At 33.3% G+C, this 18,731-nt stretch overlaps 2 protein-coding genes across 4 annotated transcripts; both read left to right on the top strand.

Annotated features, from left to right (window-relative positions):
- The first annotated feature begins 335 nt into the window (after window positions 1–335).
- On the top strand, window positions 336–4,493 carry LOC124848900 (heparanase-like protein 3). The gene is made up of 9 exons (XM_047326729.2): window positions 336–915; window positions 1,455–1,491; window positions 1,615–1,798; window positions 1,909–2,054; window positions 2,332–2,562; window positions 2,662–2,851; window positions 3,024–3,149; window positions 3,447–3,546; window positions 3,898–4,493. Exons 1-9 carry the CDS (start codon window positions 670–672, stop codon window positions 4,252–4,254), a joined length of 1,617 nt encoding a protein of 538 aa, XP_047182685.1. The 5' UTR covers window positions 336–669; the 3' UTR covers window positions 4,255–4,493.
- Window positions 4,494–5,585: 1,092 nt separating this feature from the next.
- On the top strand, window positions 5,586–17,201 carry LOC124848883 (LEM3 (ligand-effect modulator 3) family protein / CDC50 family protein). 3 transcript variants are annotated; one of them, XM_047326701.2, is made up of 9 exons: window positions 5,587–5,831; window positions 7,137–7,301; window positions 12,150–12,211; window positions 12,296–12,370; window positions 12,477–12,593; window positions 13,186–13,256; window positions 14,869–15,166; window positions 15,853–16,142; window positions 16,698–17,201. In XM_047326701.2, exons 2-9 carry the CDS (start codon window positions 7,223–7,225, stop codon window positions 16,798–16,800), a joined length of 1,095 nt encoding a protein of 364 aa, XP_047182657.1. In that variant the 5' UTR covers window positions 5,587–5,831; window positions 7,137–7,222; the 3' UTR covers window positions 16,801–17,201. The 3 variants fall into 3 exon arrangements, with proteins under 3 accessions (XP_087962108.1, XP_047182657.1, XP_047182676.1); XM_047326720.2 differs by having other exon boundaries at window positions 5,589–5,831; window positions 16,703–17,201; XM_088105982.1 differs by lacking the exon at window positions 12,296–12,370 and having other exon boundaries at window positions 5,586–5,831; window positions 12,150–12,233.
- The last annotated feature ends 1,530 nt before the right edge of the window (window positions 17,202–18,731 follow it).

Here is an 18,731-nt window from a genome sequence, read left to right as displayed (position 1 = left end):
ATAACATCTTTTAAAGTGAAAAGAGAACTAATAATCCTATTATCGTTTTTAAATTTTTTAAAGCTAAGCAATATAACGAAGATATTTGATGTCGATTGCAAAAGGTCTACGTAAAAAAAATTGCAAAAAATAATTAAAATATTTTAAAATCGATTATCTAAAAAAACTGAATTACTTACTATAATAGAAGTAATATAAAAAAGATACATGAAAGAGAGAAAAATGTGAGACATTGCAGAAGAAAATAGAGAAACAATTAAGGTGGTACTAACAGATAAAATAAATTTGTTTAAAAAGCGGGGTACTAACAGATAAAAAACTCTGAAGGAAACAATTAAGCCTTTTGTTTTTTTATGCAAAGATTTTGTGAAATTCTCTTCATGTCTTTCTAAACTGATACTTTGAGCCGGCCACTGAATCTATAAGAGCCAAATCTCTGGATTAGCAATGTACAAATACATTAACTGTGTTTGCGCAATGCCTTTCTAGACAGAAGCCTCTGCAACATACAAAAGTGGTGCTGCTAAATTACCAATTTTCTTTACATTTTCAGTGTCAGTGTAGCACGTGACTCTGCAGTGAAACCTTCACTTTTCACTCCCATGGCTTCCTCATTGCCCTTTTATGCATGAGCTCAGATAAAGATCTGTACTTTGGCTGATTCTGGAAATGGGTTCTCGGATTCAGCTTCTGGGTCTCTGCTTATGGTTTCACTTTGCATGTTCAAGCTTCATTTTTGGTTCCAGAGTGGCAGTAGGAGGAGATGCAACTGTGAAAGGGACTGTTGCCATTGATGACAAAGCTGCGATTGGAACTATTGATGGTGATTTTGTCTGTGCAACTTTGGATTGGTGGCCTCCTGATAAATGTGACTATGGGAGATGCAGTTGGGGTCTTGCTTCTCTTCTCAATCTGGTATTTTTGCTTTCTGTTCTTTTTCAGATGGCTGATGAATTTCTGGAAGGTGGTTTTAGAATTATGAGTGACACAAACTAAAAATGCTTTTTTTTGGCTACTTTCCTTTTATGTTCTGTTCTCATTCTCTGCTTAATGATTTTCTTTTTGTTACTTTTGAAATTATGTTTGAATCTATCATGCATGTCTGCGATCTGCAAAGTAATTCCACTAGAAAGAGATAAATAATTATGTCTATTTTCTAAATACATATTATGTCAATTTCTGATTCTAGTTTGTGGTGGTGAACAAGGTGGTAAGATTCTCATCACATCATGATAAGATTGTAGTATATACCTTTCTTAACTGTTCTTAATAATCGATTTTTATTGACTCTGGCTTCCTCAAGGTTAATGGAAATTCACGTCTGGGTTGAGATTTTAGACTTCGTTTTTTCAAAAACGTGTTCATTTACTGATTAACTGTTCTAATGAGTTCACAAGCTTCCGCTTACAGTACCTTGCAAATCTTATACATCTTTTAATTATCATCTCTTTCAGGACCTCACCAACAAGATTTTTCTTAATGCAGTGAAAGGTAAGATATAATTTACATCTCTATTATATTTGAATTTGGCAGGGATCCAATTCTTTCATTGCTTTTTAATTTATTAGATGAATGCTTTGAGTTTTGAAAGCTTATCAAGGTACTGTTGTGCAGCCTTTTCACCTTTGAAACTCAGATTAGGTGGAAGTTTGCAAGATAAGTTAATATATGGCACTGAAGATTACCACCAACCTTGTACTCCTTTTGTTAAGAACGCTGCTGAGATGTTTGGTTTCACGCAAGGGTGCCTTCCAATGAAAAGATGGGATGAACTGAACAACTTTTTTAAAAAAGCGGGGTAAAATTGAATTCTCCGTGAAATATGCATGTGTGTTTTTGAACCAACAAGATTCACCTTGCGGACTTGAAAAACATATTTCTAAAACATTTTTGAACTGTTTCTTTCAGGGCTAAGATCATTTTTGGATTAAATGCTCTTGCTGGAAAATCAATTCACGGTAATTCTGCAACAGGACCTTGGAATTCCACCAATGCTGAGTCCTTTATCAGATACAATGTTAGAAATGGCTACACCATTCATGGATGGGAACTTGGTAAGCATATGCTGTTCTTATTGTAATTTCCACACCATAGTTACATAATCCTCGCTATAACTGTCTGCTGTGTACCGAATTCACTGTACCACAATCTAAACACCAAGTTTTCTTTAAGGAAAGTCTTATGGAAATCACTATATTTATCAAACTTCTCACAGAGATAGTATGTTCTTCAATACTTTTATGTTGAAGGATATAAATTTGACAGTTTCTCTAAAGAATGAATCATTCTTTTGTTCTATATCAAACCATATTGAGCACTTGTCATTGGCAGGCAATGAATTGAGTGGGAGTGGAGTTGGAACAAGCATTAAAGCAGACCAATATGCTTCTGATTTTGCTGCTTTACGAGACATAGTTAACAATGCATATGCAGATATTGATTCTAAGCCACTAGTCATTGCACCTGGAGGGTTCTTTGATGCAACCTGGTTCAGGGAATTTATAAGCAAATCTGGAAAAGCTTTGGATGTGGTAACCCACCACATTTATAACCTTGGACCAGGTACCCCTCACCAAACTGGCAAATACTCATTATAATTTATATCTTTCCAATTTCCATGACTTTGATTATATTTGAAGGCTGTTTTATCTTAATGTACAGGAGTAGATGAACACCTCGTGGAAAGAATTCTGGATCCTTCCTTTCTTGATAAGGAGGCTAGCACATTCAGTGGCCTCAAAAATATACTTGCAAGTACAGGTACCTCAGCAACAGCATGGGTTGGTGAGTCAGGAGGGGCCTACAATAGCGGTCATCATCTTGTATCAGATGCTTTTGTTTATAGTTTCTGGTTAGTGACAAGCACCCTTTATTATGTTCTTAATGAGGAACTAAAATCTCATGGAATAAAAACTTACTAAATTTTTATGGTAACTAAAACTGAATTTTGAGATATGTTAAGTGATGAAAAACATATTTTAGCCTTAGAAATATTTTGGCTAATGTTATGATATCACAAACAGGTATTTGGATCAGCTTGGCATGTCAGCTTCTTATGACACTAAAACATATTGCAGACAGAGTTTGATAGGAGGAAACTATGGTTTACTCAATACTACCAATTTCCTGCCAAATCCAGACTACTATAGGTACTAATAATTGATTTTCATAGTCTTGCAAGGGAGATATGCATTTTTCATGTAATAATTTCCATGTTCAAGAATGGGGAACATAATTGTGGACCCACATATGCATAGTTTACTTCATTAATGTATAATTCTTCATGAACTGAAATGAATCCACCAAATGTTCCATGCTTCTTTAATTACTTGACAAAGTTTTTTGGCTGATATGGGAGGACCCCCCATTCCAATAATGCAATAGGTGATCCTTTTTCAATTAGATCCACACTATGTTTCTATGGTAATGTTCTTTTTTCTTTACAGTGCTCTTCTTTGGCATAGACTCATGGGAAGAAATGTACTGTCAACTACCTTCTCTGGGACAAAAAAGATAAGAGCTTATGCACACTGTGCAAAGCAATCCGTGAGTGAATTTTTTATACACACACACAATCACACACACATGGTATATATATACAGTGGATAACCTTGTGAGTAAATACTTTGCAGGAAAAGAAAATAAGATGAAATAAATTTTCTTTAATTTGTCAAGATTAAATTATGCAGTGGCTAAGATCAACTTATGAACAAGTTAATTTGGATAACTTGTATAAAATTTGAAGTACAGAAGCTGGTTTTAATTTTTGTAAAAGTTTTATACGTTTGATCTTATTGCTTTCTTATTTACGTATGTTTTGAGAATTTATGCCAAACAAAACCATAGAGACACAAACGCACTATCTATGAAATGTTATTCATAGTATCTATCTTACAGAAGGGAATCACAGTCCTGTTGATCAACCTAGACGGCAACACAAGTGTTGAAGCTGATGTTACCTTCGACAACAATGCAAAGAGTTTGAGGCTGAGAAAGATGTCCAGTCATTCAAACATGATGGAACTGCCTCTTGCAAGTGAAACAGCAAGAGAAGAGTACCATCTAACTCCACAGGATGGGAATATACATAGCCAAATCATGGTACTAAATGGGAAAGCTCTAAGGGTAAACTCAGCTGGTGAAATTCCTCCTTTGGATCCTATATATGTGAACTCATCAGAACCAATAAGTGTTGCTCCTTTCTCTATTGTATTTGCCCATTTACCTGATGCTGTTGTAACTGCTTGCGGCTAGTTAGGTGGCACTAGGGGAAACCAAAATTGGTTTCACTTGGTGGTTTAGCAAATTACATGGAAAAATATGTCTTAGTTTACCAATTGTTTAGGTTAAGAACTAGGATGTTGATGGCTTTCTGCTATTGCTGATCAAGTTCAATGTGATTACAATTTGCTATTGTAAGCGACAAATTCAATTTCTTGCATCACTGAATGAGGCAAACCCTCTTTCACACGAATAATTGTTTTCTTTCTACAGCTATAATTCTCTTCTGATATGGAATGATTTTTTGCTTTGCTTAATTAAAGTTTTAACTACCTAAGTTTCTATTAAAAAAAAATTTGCTCAACAAAATTTCGTCCTATTGCGTGTTCAAACTGTTTTTTGTCTTCCTCTAATCAATCTACCATTTTAATTTTGACATCAATGAAATGGCATGAGTTGACGGATGAATTAAAAGATAATTGAGAAGAAAGAAGTGAATTGATTCATGAATTGGAAATGAAAAGATAAAAGTAATCTTCAAGGCCGAATCTTTGGTTCAGAGATGTTTTATTCTGAGCTTATTATCATAACTATTGAGGAAGAACATTAGGTCTAACATTGAAAGTATGGTTACATTAACTGAGCTTATTATCAAAATTGTAAAAAACACAACCTCGTAAAGGACTTGCCAATAATAATTACATGCATATGAAAGAAGAGAGGACAAAAGAGAGACTTTTACATCACTCAATTCACTTATTACTATTTTAGGATTTAAAAACTAATTAATTTATAATTTAAGTAACATTAAGTTTTAAATTTTAGATCAAAATAAAAGACATGAGAACATCTTAAAACTTTTAAATTTTTAATTAAATATTATCCCTTTATTATATAATACCAACACAACAGTCTCGAAAAAAAAATATCAACATTTATATTCCAGACATTTTATCACGCAATAAAAGAATTTCTAAAAATACTACATATACTCCATAAATTTAATTTAAATTTATCAATAATGTAGATACATTTTACATAATTATTTAAAATAAGTAAACTCTGTATAAATTACGCGTATTTTGAAATATCTAAAGATGTCAAAATACATGTTAATATCTAACATGAGCTTTACGTAAAATTAATTTTCCACACCTACCTAATTACAAATTGGAAAGTAAATTCGTTGATTTTGACATTAATATTTTAAAATTACATTTATTGTTTAACAGTATAAAATAAGTTACTGTTTATTTAATTATGAATTATTTATAAGAACTAATTTAAAAATTTGTAATTAATTTATTGATTTGAAAAGTGATGAAACATAATTCACGTGGTAGGTGCTAAGTTGATTTGGGTAAAGCAAACCATTAGTTCCCGGAACCTTGACACTAACACAAACAGAGGGATTTTGACAAAAGTGAACAAAGCGAAACCGCGGAAGAACAGATTCCTCACGCAGCGTTGGTTTGCTTCCATTCTCTTGTGTTGCGCATTCACATCACTTCCCTCTCCGCAAGCCAAGAATATATGCTTTTACGTTCATTTCTCTCTTTCTTCCCTTTTTTTCTCTTTCGCTCCGCTCGGAGATCTACACAACGTTCTAGGTAATACCTACTATTTCTTCGTCGTTAAGATTTCAATTTCGCTATGTTGTTAGCACGTCTAATTGTACAATGTTCTATGCCTTTGTGTTTTTCTCCTTCTTTTGATTAATTTTACTGCTTGTGTTGATCATCATAATAATTGTAATAACAATTACGGGAATCATAACTAGGTCAATGATTTAGTTCAGCTAGAAATTTGAATGCTATATTTCGGGATTAAGTTGACGCATGGAAACAGTGGTAAAACGGTGTCGTTTGATTTGAGCTGGGGTCATTTTGGATTTTGTTGCTATTATATGCAGTATCAGCAGTTTGAGTTTCTCTGTTTTGTTTTGTTGTTCTGGTTGCTTTTTCTTCCACGGATTTCACTCAATGAGTCTGCTAGCATTATCATCCCTTCCCTTTAAGAGCCGATGCTCATTTTCTCTTGAAGACTTCACTCACCTACCAACATTTAGTTTGCACCTTAATCTAGACAATAGTTAACCCTTTTTCTGGCCTGATTTTTATTGAAAATATCAATTGTTAGAACTTAAGTAGAGAACCCTACCCTAAAGACTATCCATTAAATAGGAGAGTTTCGAGAATTATTCACTCAATGTACCTAACTTCTCTTTTGCTTGGTGATGATGATGATGTTATTTTTACAAATGAAATGAATTGCAATTTACTTCCTATTGTTGGCAAGCTTTTGTTAGAAGAGAATAGAATGACGCAGATTTGGGTTTCTAATCGTGCTATTTTATTTTAATTGGGATTGAGAAGTACTATCCTTATTTTTTTGTTGCATGGATTGGTTACATGGATTAAAAGTGGTCATAATGTTCTATTATGAATCAATCTGTCCTTAGAGAAACCATCATCCTCCAATTTTTATGAAAATGGTTTTTCTCAATCTACTTATTCATGTAACAAAAGGTCCGTCTACTATTTAATGATTGATCCATTTCAGTAACCGTTGGCTTCTACTGATTTTCTCCTCATGCCCAAACCACTTAAGGTGGGATTCTACCATTTTCTTTTATTTATTTTTCCGTAACAGTTGCTACCCCAACTTTTTTAAATTCTTTTCTAATCCTATCTTCTCTTATACATGGGCATATCCAGTGCAACATTCTCATATGTCCTATGCTGACATTACTCTCTTGATGCCTTTTTGTTGTCCATTAGTTAGTTCCGTGCAGCATGACAAATTGGAATGGATACAGTATTAAAGATTAACTCGTTGTACTTTTATGCTTTTAAATTACTGAGGACAAGCTGTGGTATTTACTGTAACTGAGATGAGAATTGGAATGGATGCAGTATTGGGCAAATGCAACTGCTAGTGAAAATTGGGTAGCTAATTTGTGGAGTGACACACCCCTGGAACTTGGAAAGCTGTGGTAGTAATGGATCTTGATGGGGGGAGTTCGCCAACAGTTAGCACAGGAGTGCAGGAAATTCCAGGACGTTCAACACAACCTGGTGGTGAGTGTTACTTTCTTGGCAGATTTTCAACTATTTCTGGCAGCTTAGACACTGCAAGCTTTTGCAATGCATTAATGGTTTTTCTAATAGATGATTTATATCTGGCAATTATATGATTAATGAATTTTGTTTAATAAACTGGAAACTAAACAGGGTTTTGTCAGGAGAGTTCAGTTACTGGATTCTTTACATGTATTGAATGATTTATTTATTTATTTTTTATTTTCATTTTTAATTTTTATAATTTTGCCTCTTCTTGAAGCATGATATAAGAATGAAACTCTAAATTATTTCATCTCTAGTAACAATAATCAAAATACAGATATTGGTTATCACTATCAGCAGTTACAAAGAAGAATATAAGATATTGTATTTACTTTTCTCCTTAAAGCATAGGTTTTTGTTGTAGAGGGAGAGGAAGAGAGAGGGTGAGCTAATCTAGAGTGTTTTGAGAATGAAAAGGCTTATTCAATTAGTACATATATTATGCAAACAAATCTTCATGATAGACTTAGAGCTTCTTTGAACAAGCTTCTCCATAAGCATTTCTGGGAGAGAAAAAGAAACAAATGAAACGAGCTTCTCTATTAGCTAAAGTTAACTTATGCACAAGTTAAAATTTTTTTTTGGAGAAGTTATATGAAAGAAATTCTACAAATAAGCTTATGCACAAACTAATTTTAGCTCATGGAGAAACCCCTTTCATTTTTTTCATCTTATTTTTCTCTTCCAGAAGTACTTATGGTGAAACCTATATGTTAAAATTGTGACTGTTATTGTATTGTACTCCTCTCTTCTAGCCTAACAGTTGAGCAAGAAGTAGAAAATGGTTACTAGATCCAGTGTTGAAGTTAAGCACCGAGTTATGGCAGCAATTACATGGCTGAAACAACTTCTTCATCAGTTAAAATTTGGAGATACACATGATACTTGACCATTATGTTACAATGAAGTTGTCGTTTACACATCAAACCCAGTCTTCCATTAGTGAACTAAAAACATAAAGATTTCATTGTCATTTTTGTGGGAGAGAAACTACAATGAAGTTGTCGTTTACATTGCATCAAACCCAGTCTTCCATGAGCGAACTAAAAACATAAAGATTTCATTGTCATTTTTGTGGGAGAGAAGGTGCTTTTGGGAGAAATCATCACCGACTTTGTCAATTCTAGTGACCAACTTGAAGACACACTCACTGAATCCATACTCTCGTGTTGATTACATTTGTAACAAGCTTGACTCATGTGACATGTATGCTTTAACTTGAAGGGAGTGTAGAAGATATGATTTGGACTCAATAGTTAGGGAAATATGAACAAGTGATAATTAGTATATTCTCCATTATTAGGTTTCCCTTATATTATGCTTTGAATGATTATATAAATGAAGGATTTGCATGTGTGTGATTAAATACATAATTAGCAACAGCAGAGAAACTCAATACAACTTTCATAAAGCTACTTTTTGGGTGTATGTACCTAACCTAAGGGTTGAGTGTTATAGGATATAACTTTTCATGTATTGTACTCTTTTCTTTCCATATATATATATATATATATATATATATATATATATATATATATATATATATAAACATCAGCTGAGCACAATTACCCACTGTAACATCCCCAAAAATATAGCTTTAAACTATACTTAGGAGTCCTTACATTCATAATAAAATAGAACAGTTTACAAGAAGAATAAAGTTAATTTACAGCTGTCCTAGAATAACCATAAATTTACAACTTTACAGAAACCTATACTAACACAACTCATAAGATCAGACTGATCAGTCATACAAGCAACGTATTAAACGAACGGTCTTTTACTAATACAAAACTAGCACCAGACCGAACGGTCTTACCTTAGCAAGAACCATCTTCTCCTGCCATCGCCTGCTCCAGAAAAACTTCAGCTCGTTCTACTCACACCCACAGGGTGATCATTGCAAGGACGAGGACGACCGAAAGGACAACCAAACAAGACAGGAAAATAAGGGTAAGCTAGTGTAATTTAATTAACTATGTAAACAGATTACTCACATAAATCTGATATAAATCAATCAGTCCATTATGTAACAAACAATCATACATTTCCACCCATAATCGCACCACAATGCATGCATTGACTGTTCACTTTACTCTGACTGCCCAGACTGTATGAATTATGTAGATACGACGTTCTTGCACTCGTGGAAAGGTAATCTGGAAAACCATCAGAATTACCATAGCTGGAAACCCAAGCCGCCACACGAGGTTAGCCCTTCATCCCTCACTGTAGCTGGAAACCCAAGTCTACACATGAGTTTAGTCCGATACCTGGAACCCCAAGCTATACACAACCAGGCCTCCTGCTATTCTCACCACATGCGCCACCATTCTCTACTTGAGACTCGGTGACCATTAGAATGTCAGGATGAACGACAACTTAGTCTGACCATATTCATACTTTACCATTCAATAACCAATCTTGAGATATTCTTCCCTTGAATACTCTTTTATACCCATATGATTTCATGTGTATCACAATTTAAATACCATACTTCATTAACAACATATTTCCTCATTCGTCATATCTTTAAATACATATCACACATCACAGTGAAACAATAATCCCACCTTTAAACCAGACCGAACGTGAAAGTTCAACATAACCTATGAACAAGAACGAACAGGAGAGCACTCCCAATATGAGAATATGACCGAATGGTCATTTTGAGAATAAGACTCAAGTAGGAGTCGAACATTTGAACTTATATCAAGCACTTATGATTTGGAACGAATAATATCGGTTTAGATCGAACACTGTTAACTTAGTACAATTTACGATATTGAGCACTAGTACAGGACCGAGCGCTATCACTAGCCTAACGGCTAGTTCAAGACCGAGCGCTATCACTAGCCTAAGAGCTAGTACAAGACCGAGCGCTATTACTAGCCTAACGGCTAGTACAATACCGAGCGCTCTTTAAGAAACCGAGTATCAGACTAAGACCGAACACTCTTTAACTTAGGCTAATCATTATAGGCTTAGGCCGAACACTTAGGGCTCATGCCGAACACTAAGAGCTTCGACCGGACATCAATACCAACCAAGTACCAATACAAGACCAATCACTACTAAGACCGAGCGGTAGTACAGAATAAGCACTACCGAGACCGAGCGCTACTAAGGCCGAACGGTCATGAACTGGGAGGACTTCAAACATACCAAACCCAATTAATAACCGAACACAGGAGAAGGCCGAACGGCCAAATCAGAGCATGGCCGAGCGGTCAACCTCGAACCCTTAGTGAACTACATAATTCTGCAGAATAACTGCAGAATAATGATCGACACCAAACATTACCAATTTCACTATACTCGTCCAACCTCTAATCCTCCAAACATATATCAAACACTTCTTTATACTGGACTAAGATTGCTTAAACTTTTCTAACATTGCTAAGAGAGTTTTATCACAGATTTGAGAATCAATTCTGCAGAATCATAAACTCAATGACCGGGAATCAGATTTCCTATACAAACCAAACCCAAACAATTTCCCCATTTCAATACCACACTACCTTTCAATTTCACTCGGCCACTGAACCATTATCATGCAGATACAAAATTATCATAATCACATCATCAATATTCCACACCAACAACACCGAACATCCAATTCATCCAATTTTATACTCATACAACTTTATCCAGATCAGTTTCATACACATGCATAATTATCAAACAACATTTTTATACATCAAAATCAAGTAATTAAATTATCTAGCTTCCCTTACCTCTTGACCGGACCGAACAATGATTATTCTTTTCCAGACTTTGCTTCCTTCCCAGGATTATACCAAGAACACCTATACTTCACCGAACGGTGAAGAAATACCAACCCAAATTACCAGAAAAATAGTCAGAACTAAGAAGAAGGAGCTGATGAACACATGAACTTGGTTTGCATGTGCCAGGAAGTAGAATTTCTAAGAAGAGAATGAACTTACTTGACTCTAAACTTGATTTTGATCGGTGTAGATTGAAGATCTTGACTCCGAAATTGCTTAGACGGTGGCTGTTTGAGGAAAAAGTGAAAGGAGATGGAGGATTTCTAGAGAGAAGGAGGAGAAAAGATAAAGGTTTGAGTTTTAGAGAGATGTAAATTCTGAGAAATGGGATGAGCTGTGCTGCCCCTTTCTTCCACATGTCATTTTCAGGGGTTTGACACCCACTGATTTTTTTATCATATATAAATTAAAGAATGTCCAAAAGGACCCTTAGTTGAAATTAGTTCCTAGGCTAATATTAATTGAGTGCCTAGATACTAATACCCATAAACACTTAATACGTATAATCATGTGATTATATGAATCTTCTATTTACTAAGTACATTAAGTATCATTATTCCAACATTTTGACTGACCCTGTTTCAGTCATATAGCTGTAATGGTGACTGAAAAATTGTTTTCATTTATTTCTGACAAAAATAGTCTTTTACCAATTTATTTCAGTACATTTTTTTTCTATTTTTGTGCATGCTAACTTATCATTTTCATTGTCACATTACAGTGACCTAATACATAAGAATAGGGCAATCAAATTTTGTTGACATATCCTGTTTCAATGCATTTCATACATGTTCTCTCCTTGAAAATTGACTTTAATGAGAAAAGATTGTTATGATGCTTAGTCAGAATTCTCCAATACATCGGAATTACATCACATTTTTCTTTAGACAGGTTTTTGCTAGTGAACTGTTTTATTTCTTTTGTTCCTGGCTGGCACCCCCTCAAACCCCCCTCTTTCTTCCCCCTTTTATTGTTGGAACTTGTACTGATTGCTATTTTGATGGTTTTGCAGCATTCTATCAGTTTACACAGCAGAACCTTCCAGCATGCAAACCTGTTCTTACACCTGCAGCAGTTAGTCTTTGAAAAAACTTGGGTATTTCATGACACCTTATTCTATGAAATACATGTACTAAATCTTAGTCAATTTCTATGCAGATCATCGCCACATTTCTATTGATGGGTTTAATTTTCATTCCTATTGGACTTGTTACACTTCGTGCCTCAAATAGTGTATGAATAATTTTTACTTTCTTGATATTAGAACCAAATCTTTTTCTTGTCTCCCTTCTAAATCTTCCTGTTTTCTAAAATATTTATTTGACCTATTTATTTGTAGGTTGTTGAAATTGTTGATAGGTATGACATGGATTGTATACCTGAAGAATATAGAAATAACAAGGTCGCATATATTAAAGATGACTTAATCTCCAAAAACTGTTCACGATTCTTAAAGGTGATAGTTCAATTTACTATTAATTACATTATATACTGATTGTTGCTTCAGTGTTCAGTAATTTAGTTAAATAGATCAGTGACACTTAGTTGCTTAATTTTCCTTTTGAATGATTGGCTGGCTTCCTCTTAACATCTTTGACATAGGATTCACAAAGACATTCCCTTACCCTTGTTCTTTCAGAAGTTGCATAGCATGACCATGTAGAGTGGTTAAAACTTGTGTACTTAAAATGCTAGTTATCTGTTTTCTGCATTTATCTTGTTATTACAATCTATGAAGGATCTTCCACCCTTCAAGAGAAAAGATTATATGTGCTGATGTAGATATTATGAATCGTGGAAATCATATCTGGTAGAACATGGTGATGGGTTTTGACATTGTTCAAAAGGACATGGTATAATATTATATTATATTTTCTTACATGTATTGTTACTTCACTTTCATAACATTTTTGGCATGCTTTTTGCACCCTCATTTAATATTGAAGAATAATTTGGGGCTGGAAGATAAAATGCTTATATGTTGCCAAAAGAATTATCAATAAAGTTGAATTTTTACCACCTCTTGATTACGTTTATACTCTGTGTAGGTACTTAAGCCAATGAAAGCACCAATTTATATCTATTACCAGCTTGATAACTATTACCAAAACCACCGACGGTGAGGATTCTTTGTTTTCTTCTTTTCAAATACAATGATTAAGTCTTTAGAATAAGTACTATTTGTCAAGGCCTCCAAATCATCATTCAACTTCAGATCTTGTCTATTTATACTCTCTTTCACATTGATCTCCTTTTATTTATTTGCTTGTGTTTTGGTCAATACACCAGCCATTTTTTTTATCATTTGCTGGTTTCTCATTGTTGGAAATAGTTTATTGTGCAACTGCATATATTAAATTGAGCAAACCTGAATGTATGCCCTGTTATATTTTCTTGCTTTCGTCAAATCTATTTGCAGTATTAATTTATATTTGAACGTATTGACATTTCTCCAAAGCAATTCTGGATTTATATTTTAGGTTTCATTTTCTACCTTTACGAAGAAATGCATAATTTTAGCTTCTGTGTATAGTCATCTTCAACTCTTAGTTTCAATTAGTCCTGGCAGTAAGTCCTTCCCTTGAGCGAACGTACTAAATCTTAAACCATTTAAGAATCATATTTTCTTTTGTTTTTCCCAATTCTTAAATGAAAAATTAATAAAATAACCTGCAGAACATAGCATGTTCTATGTTTTCTGTAGACAATAACTTCGTGATCCAAGCAACATTATAAACCAAGCTTGTTGATTTCATGATTCATAGACTTTGAAAGTCTGAAGAATCCAGTGATTTCTTGGCTGCTCAATTTTCTTGTATGGATTCAGGAAAATCATAGCCTCTAGCATAATAGATTTACAAATTTAGAAAATCTTAAAATTTCTGTAAAAAAAATCTAATCCAGGATGCTGGTAAGTGGGAATTTACTAATTTTATATTAACAATTGACAATCTCTTTAATCTTTTCCATCCAGATCATAAAAAGTATCCAGTCATCCCCCCTGATATAAAGTGTCTATCTTTGCACAATACTTTTTCTTTCAAAATTAATTGATGTTAATCAGTTTCAAAATGGTTTGAGTAACTTGCATGTCTTGTACTGTAAGATCAGCCATATATTTGTGAGGCCTGTTGAAGTTCAGCACCTGATTGGACATAATATCAGTAACTGGATGGTGTCTCTTTTTATGGTTTTTGTTCATGTTTCTTAACAGAACTTGGGTTTATGGCTTTTGGGTTTTCAGGATTCGAAATACGCTCTGTTCTGCCTATTTGTTACATTTACCTTTTAAATTAAGAAATGATAAAACATAATATTTTTAGTTTGATGGTTTGGATTACTATCAAACCTTTTCAATATTGGTTACTCACTTAATGGAAGGACCTTTGTAACATTAAATGGAGTTTAAGGATTAATTTGGCTTGAGTAAAAGTCAAAGATGCTTACATGCAAAGGGCATAGAATTTAACGTGTTTTTTGCACTATTTTCTTAGTTGTATTTTAATTATTTGAGCAACAGGTCATCCCAACCATTGTTAAATTTTTAAATTATTTCTGTTTTTGTCATTTTTTTATTTGTCTTTAAATTTAATCTAATGTACTCTAGCAGGAATAATTTCAGGTTCAGTATTAGATCTTTTAAGTTAGAGTCTATACCGTAAAATGCTTATAAATTCAACTATGTAATTTTGTTTCTCCACTGTTCACTCAAATTTTCAAAATTTGTTCAGGTATGTCAAAAGTAGAAGTGACCTGCAGCTCTTACATGGACTTGGATACAATGACACCAGTTCTTGTAAACCTTTAGAGGCCTCCCATAATCTTCCAGTTGTACCTTGTGGGTTGATAGCGTGGAGTTTGTTCAATGATACATATAAATTCAGTCGTGGGCCATCAGAGTTGAAGGTCAATCGGAAGAATATTGCTTGGAAGAGTGATCGTGATCATAAATTTGGAAAACATGTTTACCCATTTAATTTTCAAAATGGGACTTTGATTGGGGGTGGAAAGCTGGATCCAAGTATTCCTGTGAGTTTGAAGTTTTTGAACTACATATTGAGCTTTTACTATTGACATCCTGTCTTGCTGGTGACCAAGTTCCTTATTTGGATTCGAAATATCTTTTTGTGACCTGCATTTCAATGCCTTTTCCTTTTATTCATATATTTAACAGTATTCTCTAGGAGTTAAATGATAGGCTTAATTACACATTTTGGTCACCTTACTATCATCATTTTACAAATTTGGTTCCTACATTTTTTTCCCCACAAATTTGATCCTTTTTAATTATGTGATGTTGGTCAATCCATTAACTTGACATCAATATTGATGTGGCAGTGCAAGAGTGTCATGTTAGCACTTATTAAATACTGAATGTCAAGTAAATAGATGTTGCATAACTAAAATAATGGAGGGACTAAATTTGAGAAAAAGAATAAGAGAGGCCAAAAAGTGCAAACCTAAGAGATACTTATTAGCAATAGTTTAAAGATAACAGGATTATCATTATTATGCACTGTGCTGCTGATTTTCACTTTTTCTTGTGTGTGGGGTGAGGGAGAGTGGGTGTGGCGGTGATAATTTGGTGTTTGGGAAGGTAGACAATAAGCATCTCTTGTAACTATTAATTTCCTCTTAATTATCTATATGCACTGATTTTGTTGATATATTTTCTCGTGTTTTGATTCTAATGCATTCTGATTCCCATATATCAGCTTGGTGATCAAGAAGATCTCATTGTTTGGATGAGGACTGCTGCTCTCCCCAGCTTCAGAAAGTTATATGGTAGAATTGAAGAGGATTTGGATGTAGATGATGTTATAGTAGTCCACCTGATAAATAACTATAACACTTACAGTTTTGGTGGAAAGAAGAAGCTTGTTCTGTCAACATCAAGCTGGTTGGGTGGAAAAAATGACTTCCTTGGAGTTGCAAATTTATTTGTTGGCGCCTTTTGTATATTCATCTCCATCATCTTCCTGTTGCTTCATATGAAAAATCCTAGGTAATTTCTATATGCTTTTTGATTATTTTGTTCACGTGATACCACTTATGCAGTTGCTTGGAGGATGTTGAACTCTGCTAGTTTTTGGTTTGTCTAATGCTTATCTACTGCATGAGAGCCTTAGTTTTCTTTTTCTGTTGCTTTTTTATTTAAGATCTTTTGAGCTTTTATTCTCACATAATCATGCTAGGAATAGTAGTTTGACTTGTGTAAAGGTTAATAACATGTTTTAAACCGGTGGTGTCATATGATTTACTACTTGTATACATTATTAGCGGATAAGACTAATATTCTTTTGAGGCAGGACCGAGAGTCCTTTTAAATGAAATTGAGTAAATATTTTTACTGTTTATTGTGAAGTCATGAAAGTATTTGAAACTTCTTACCTAGAAGAAAAAGTATAAAATTTAGTAGGTTTACCTCGGACGGAATTCCCAAAAATGGTAATTATCTAAGAAAGCATGTTCTGATCATTCTGCTATTCTATATTTTGAAGTAGATTGTCCCAACATTTTCTGAACTTGCGTTTACTTACAATTTATGCTTCTTTTTTAGGACAGACCTTATGGGGACATGGCCTACTTATCTTGGAATAGGAAAAACATTGCCAGTTGATAAAGGACATGGTATGGTACACTGGTGGTTGTACTTTTCTTAATGCGATGCACAAGATACGTATTCTTGCTATTAAAAACTTGTGTATTTAACTGTAAATGATGAGGCAGAGCAAGCATCTCCTTTTGGTTTAACTATTATGGAAATGAGCCGTTAGGAATGGAATAGTTGAGAGCTTGGGTGTTTGCATGAGGTTATGAATCAAACCTCAGCAATGCCATTGTACACAAAAAAAACACTATATTGAAATAGAAACCGTAAATGGTCTTGTATTTTGCAGCATATTTTTACAGAACAGAGTTAAAACACAGATGCAAGGGGTGCTTTTACTTACCACTATTATGTGGCACTATTATAAACTAGATAGGATCTTATAAAAGGATCTTTTAGCTTCTCAGAGCATTTTACCAATGGCAGAAACGGAAAGCTAGTCTGTTTTCTTTAGATATTTGTCTTTATTTGATACAATCACTTGCCTGGAACATTCCCTGGAAATTCTTGTACAGTCATTTTAATTTAACTGTTAGTGCATTAATTAAGTACAAATCCGATCGAGCATTGTTTCCTGGTAATTAATAGCTATGAAATGCATTCATAAATATGGTACGACAGTTTTATAGTTGGTTCCTTATAATTTATCAGAAAAGAAATTCGTGGAAAAGGCTGTTTTGTTACTTCTTTTTTTCCCATTTTATGACCATCAACATCAGAATTATATCATAAATTAAAAGAAAAAATGTTAATGATAGACTGTAACTCATTTATTATTGAATGAAATTTAATAAAATTATTAAATGTGAATCCTACTTATTCATAAGTCTCGTTTATGATTTATGGTATTTCTAATTGAACATGTTAAACGTACTCTCATCTTGATAAAAGTTCTCTTTCAACCACGTCGGATCTCTTTTATCTATACACGTTAATACTGAATTTTTTTTAAGTATTTCGATTTTCTTTGATCTCAATTTCTGTATTGAATTTCAATGGTTCTTCTAACAATTTAAAAGTAAATCTTATAACAATTTAATGTTTTATTGTAAATAAACAATTTATACATTTAAAGATTTCTTTTTAATTTATTTGCATATAACTAATTTAAATATATTTATTTTCTAAGAATTTTAATTTTAATTAAAATGTGAATTATATTTTTTATATTTTAAAATATTTATTCTTATAAATTTCAATTAAACAAAACCAAACATATTCTATCTAACACAGATGCTAAAATATTATATATAGAGCTTTGTTTAAGCTTGAAATGTGTCTAGTTATTATGTATTTAAGCTCCAATTAGCATGGTTAAGTTTTTGAGTAATTTCATGTTGCGTCAAGCTTTTTGTATAGACTTTGATCTTTTTCATGTTCTTTTCTTGCTTTTACACGCTAAGTAACTTTAATTAGATAAACCAAAACTTGACATTATGTGTTATCATCAAAATAATGGGGTTTTTTTAGACATGATAGACTATTAGGTCATTTCTGCCTTAACACTTGTGCTCTTTATCTTAGGCAGAGATAAAGAGAGTAGCAGAAGTGACTTTGTCTACTTGTATAAGCCAGAGAATCAGAAACCATACTTGTGTTACTTTCAAGTTGATATTATGACGTTTTTTTGTCTACTTGAAAGTGATTTTACTATTTCAATTTTTAATTGTATTTGGGTTAAATGGTGTTGAATTATGAAGTTTTTTCTTTTAGAAATATGATACATTTTGTGAGTAATTTATGATTTTATTTTAACTTTCAAAAATGAGTATTTTCCTTCTAGCATAGTTTATTTCGTGGCTAAATTAACATCACATGTATTTAAGTTATAACCACTTGCTTAAAGTTATAAGAGAATTAGGAGAGTTTAAATGATTTTTTTCCTAAAAAAAGACACGTAAAAGAATAGCAAGACATGCTCATTTGTGTACATACATTTTGTCGGTAAAGCAATAATCTAGAAAGTAACAACCAAAACAAAAT

Source organism: Vigna umbellata, chromosome 2, assembly GCF_029865625.1.
Source record: "Vigna umbellata cultivar VRB3 chromosome 2, Vumbellata_1.0, whole genome shotgun sequence".
NCBI lineage: Eukaryota > Viridiplantae > Streptophyta > Magnoliopsida > Fabales > Fabaceae > Vigna > Vigna umbellata.
The sequence above is the reverse complement of the archived record's forward strand: the minus strand, read 5'-3'. Positions and strand labels throughout refer to the sequence as shown.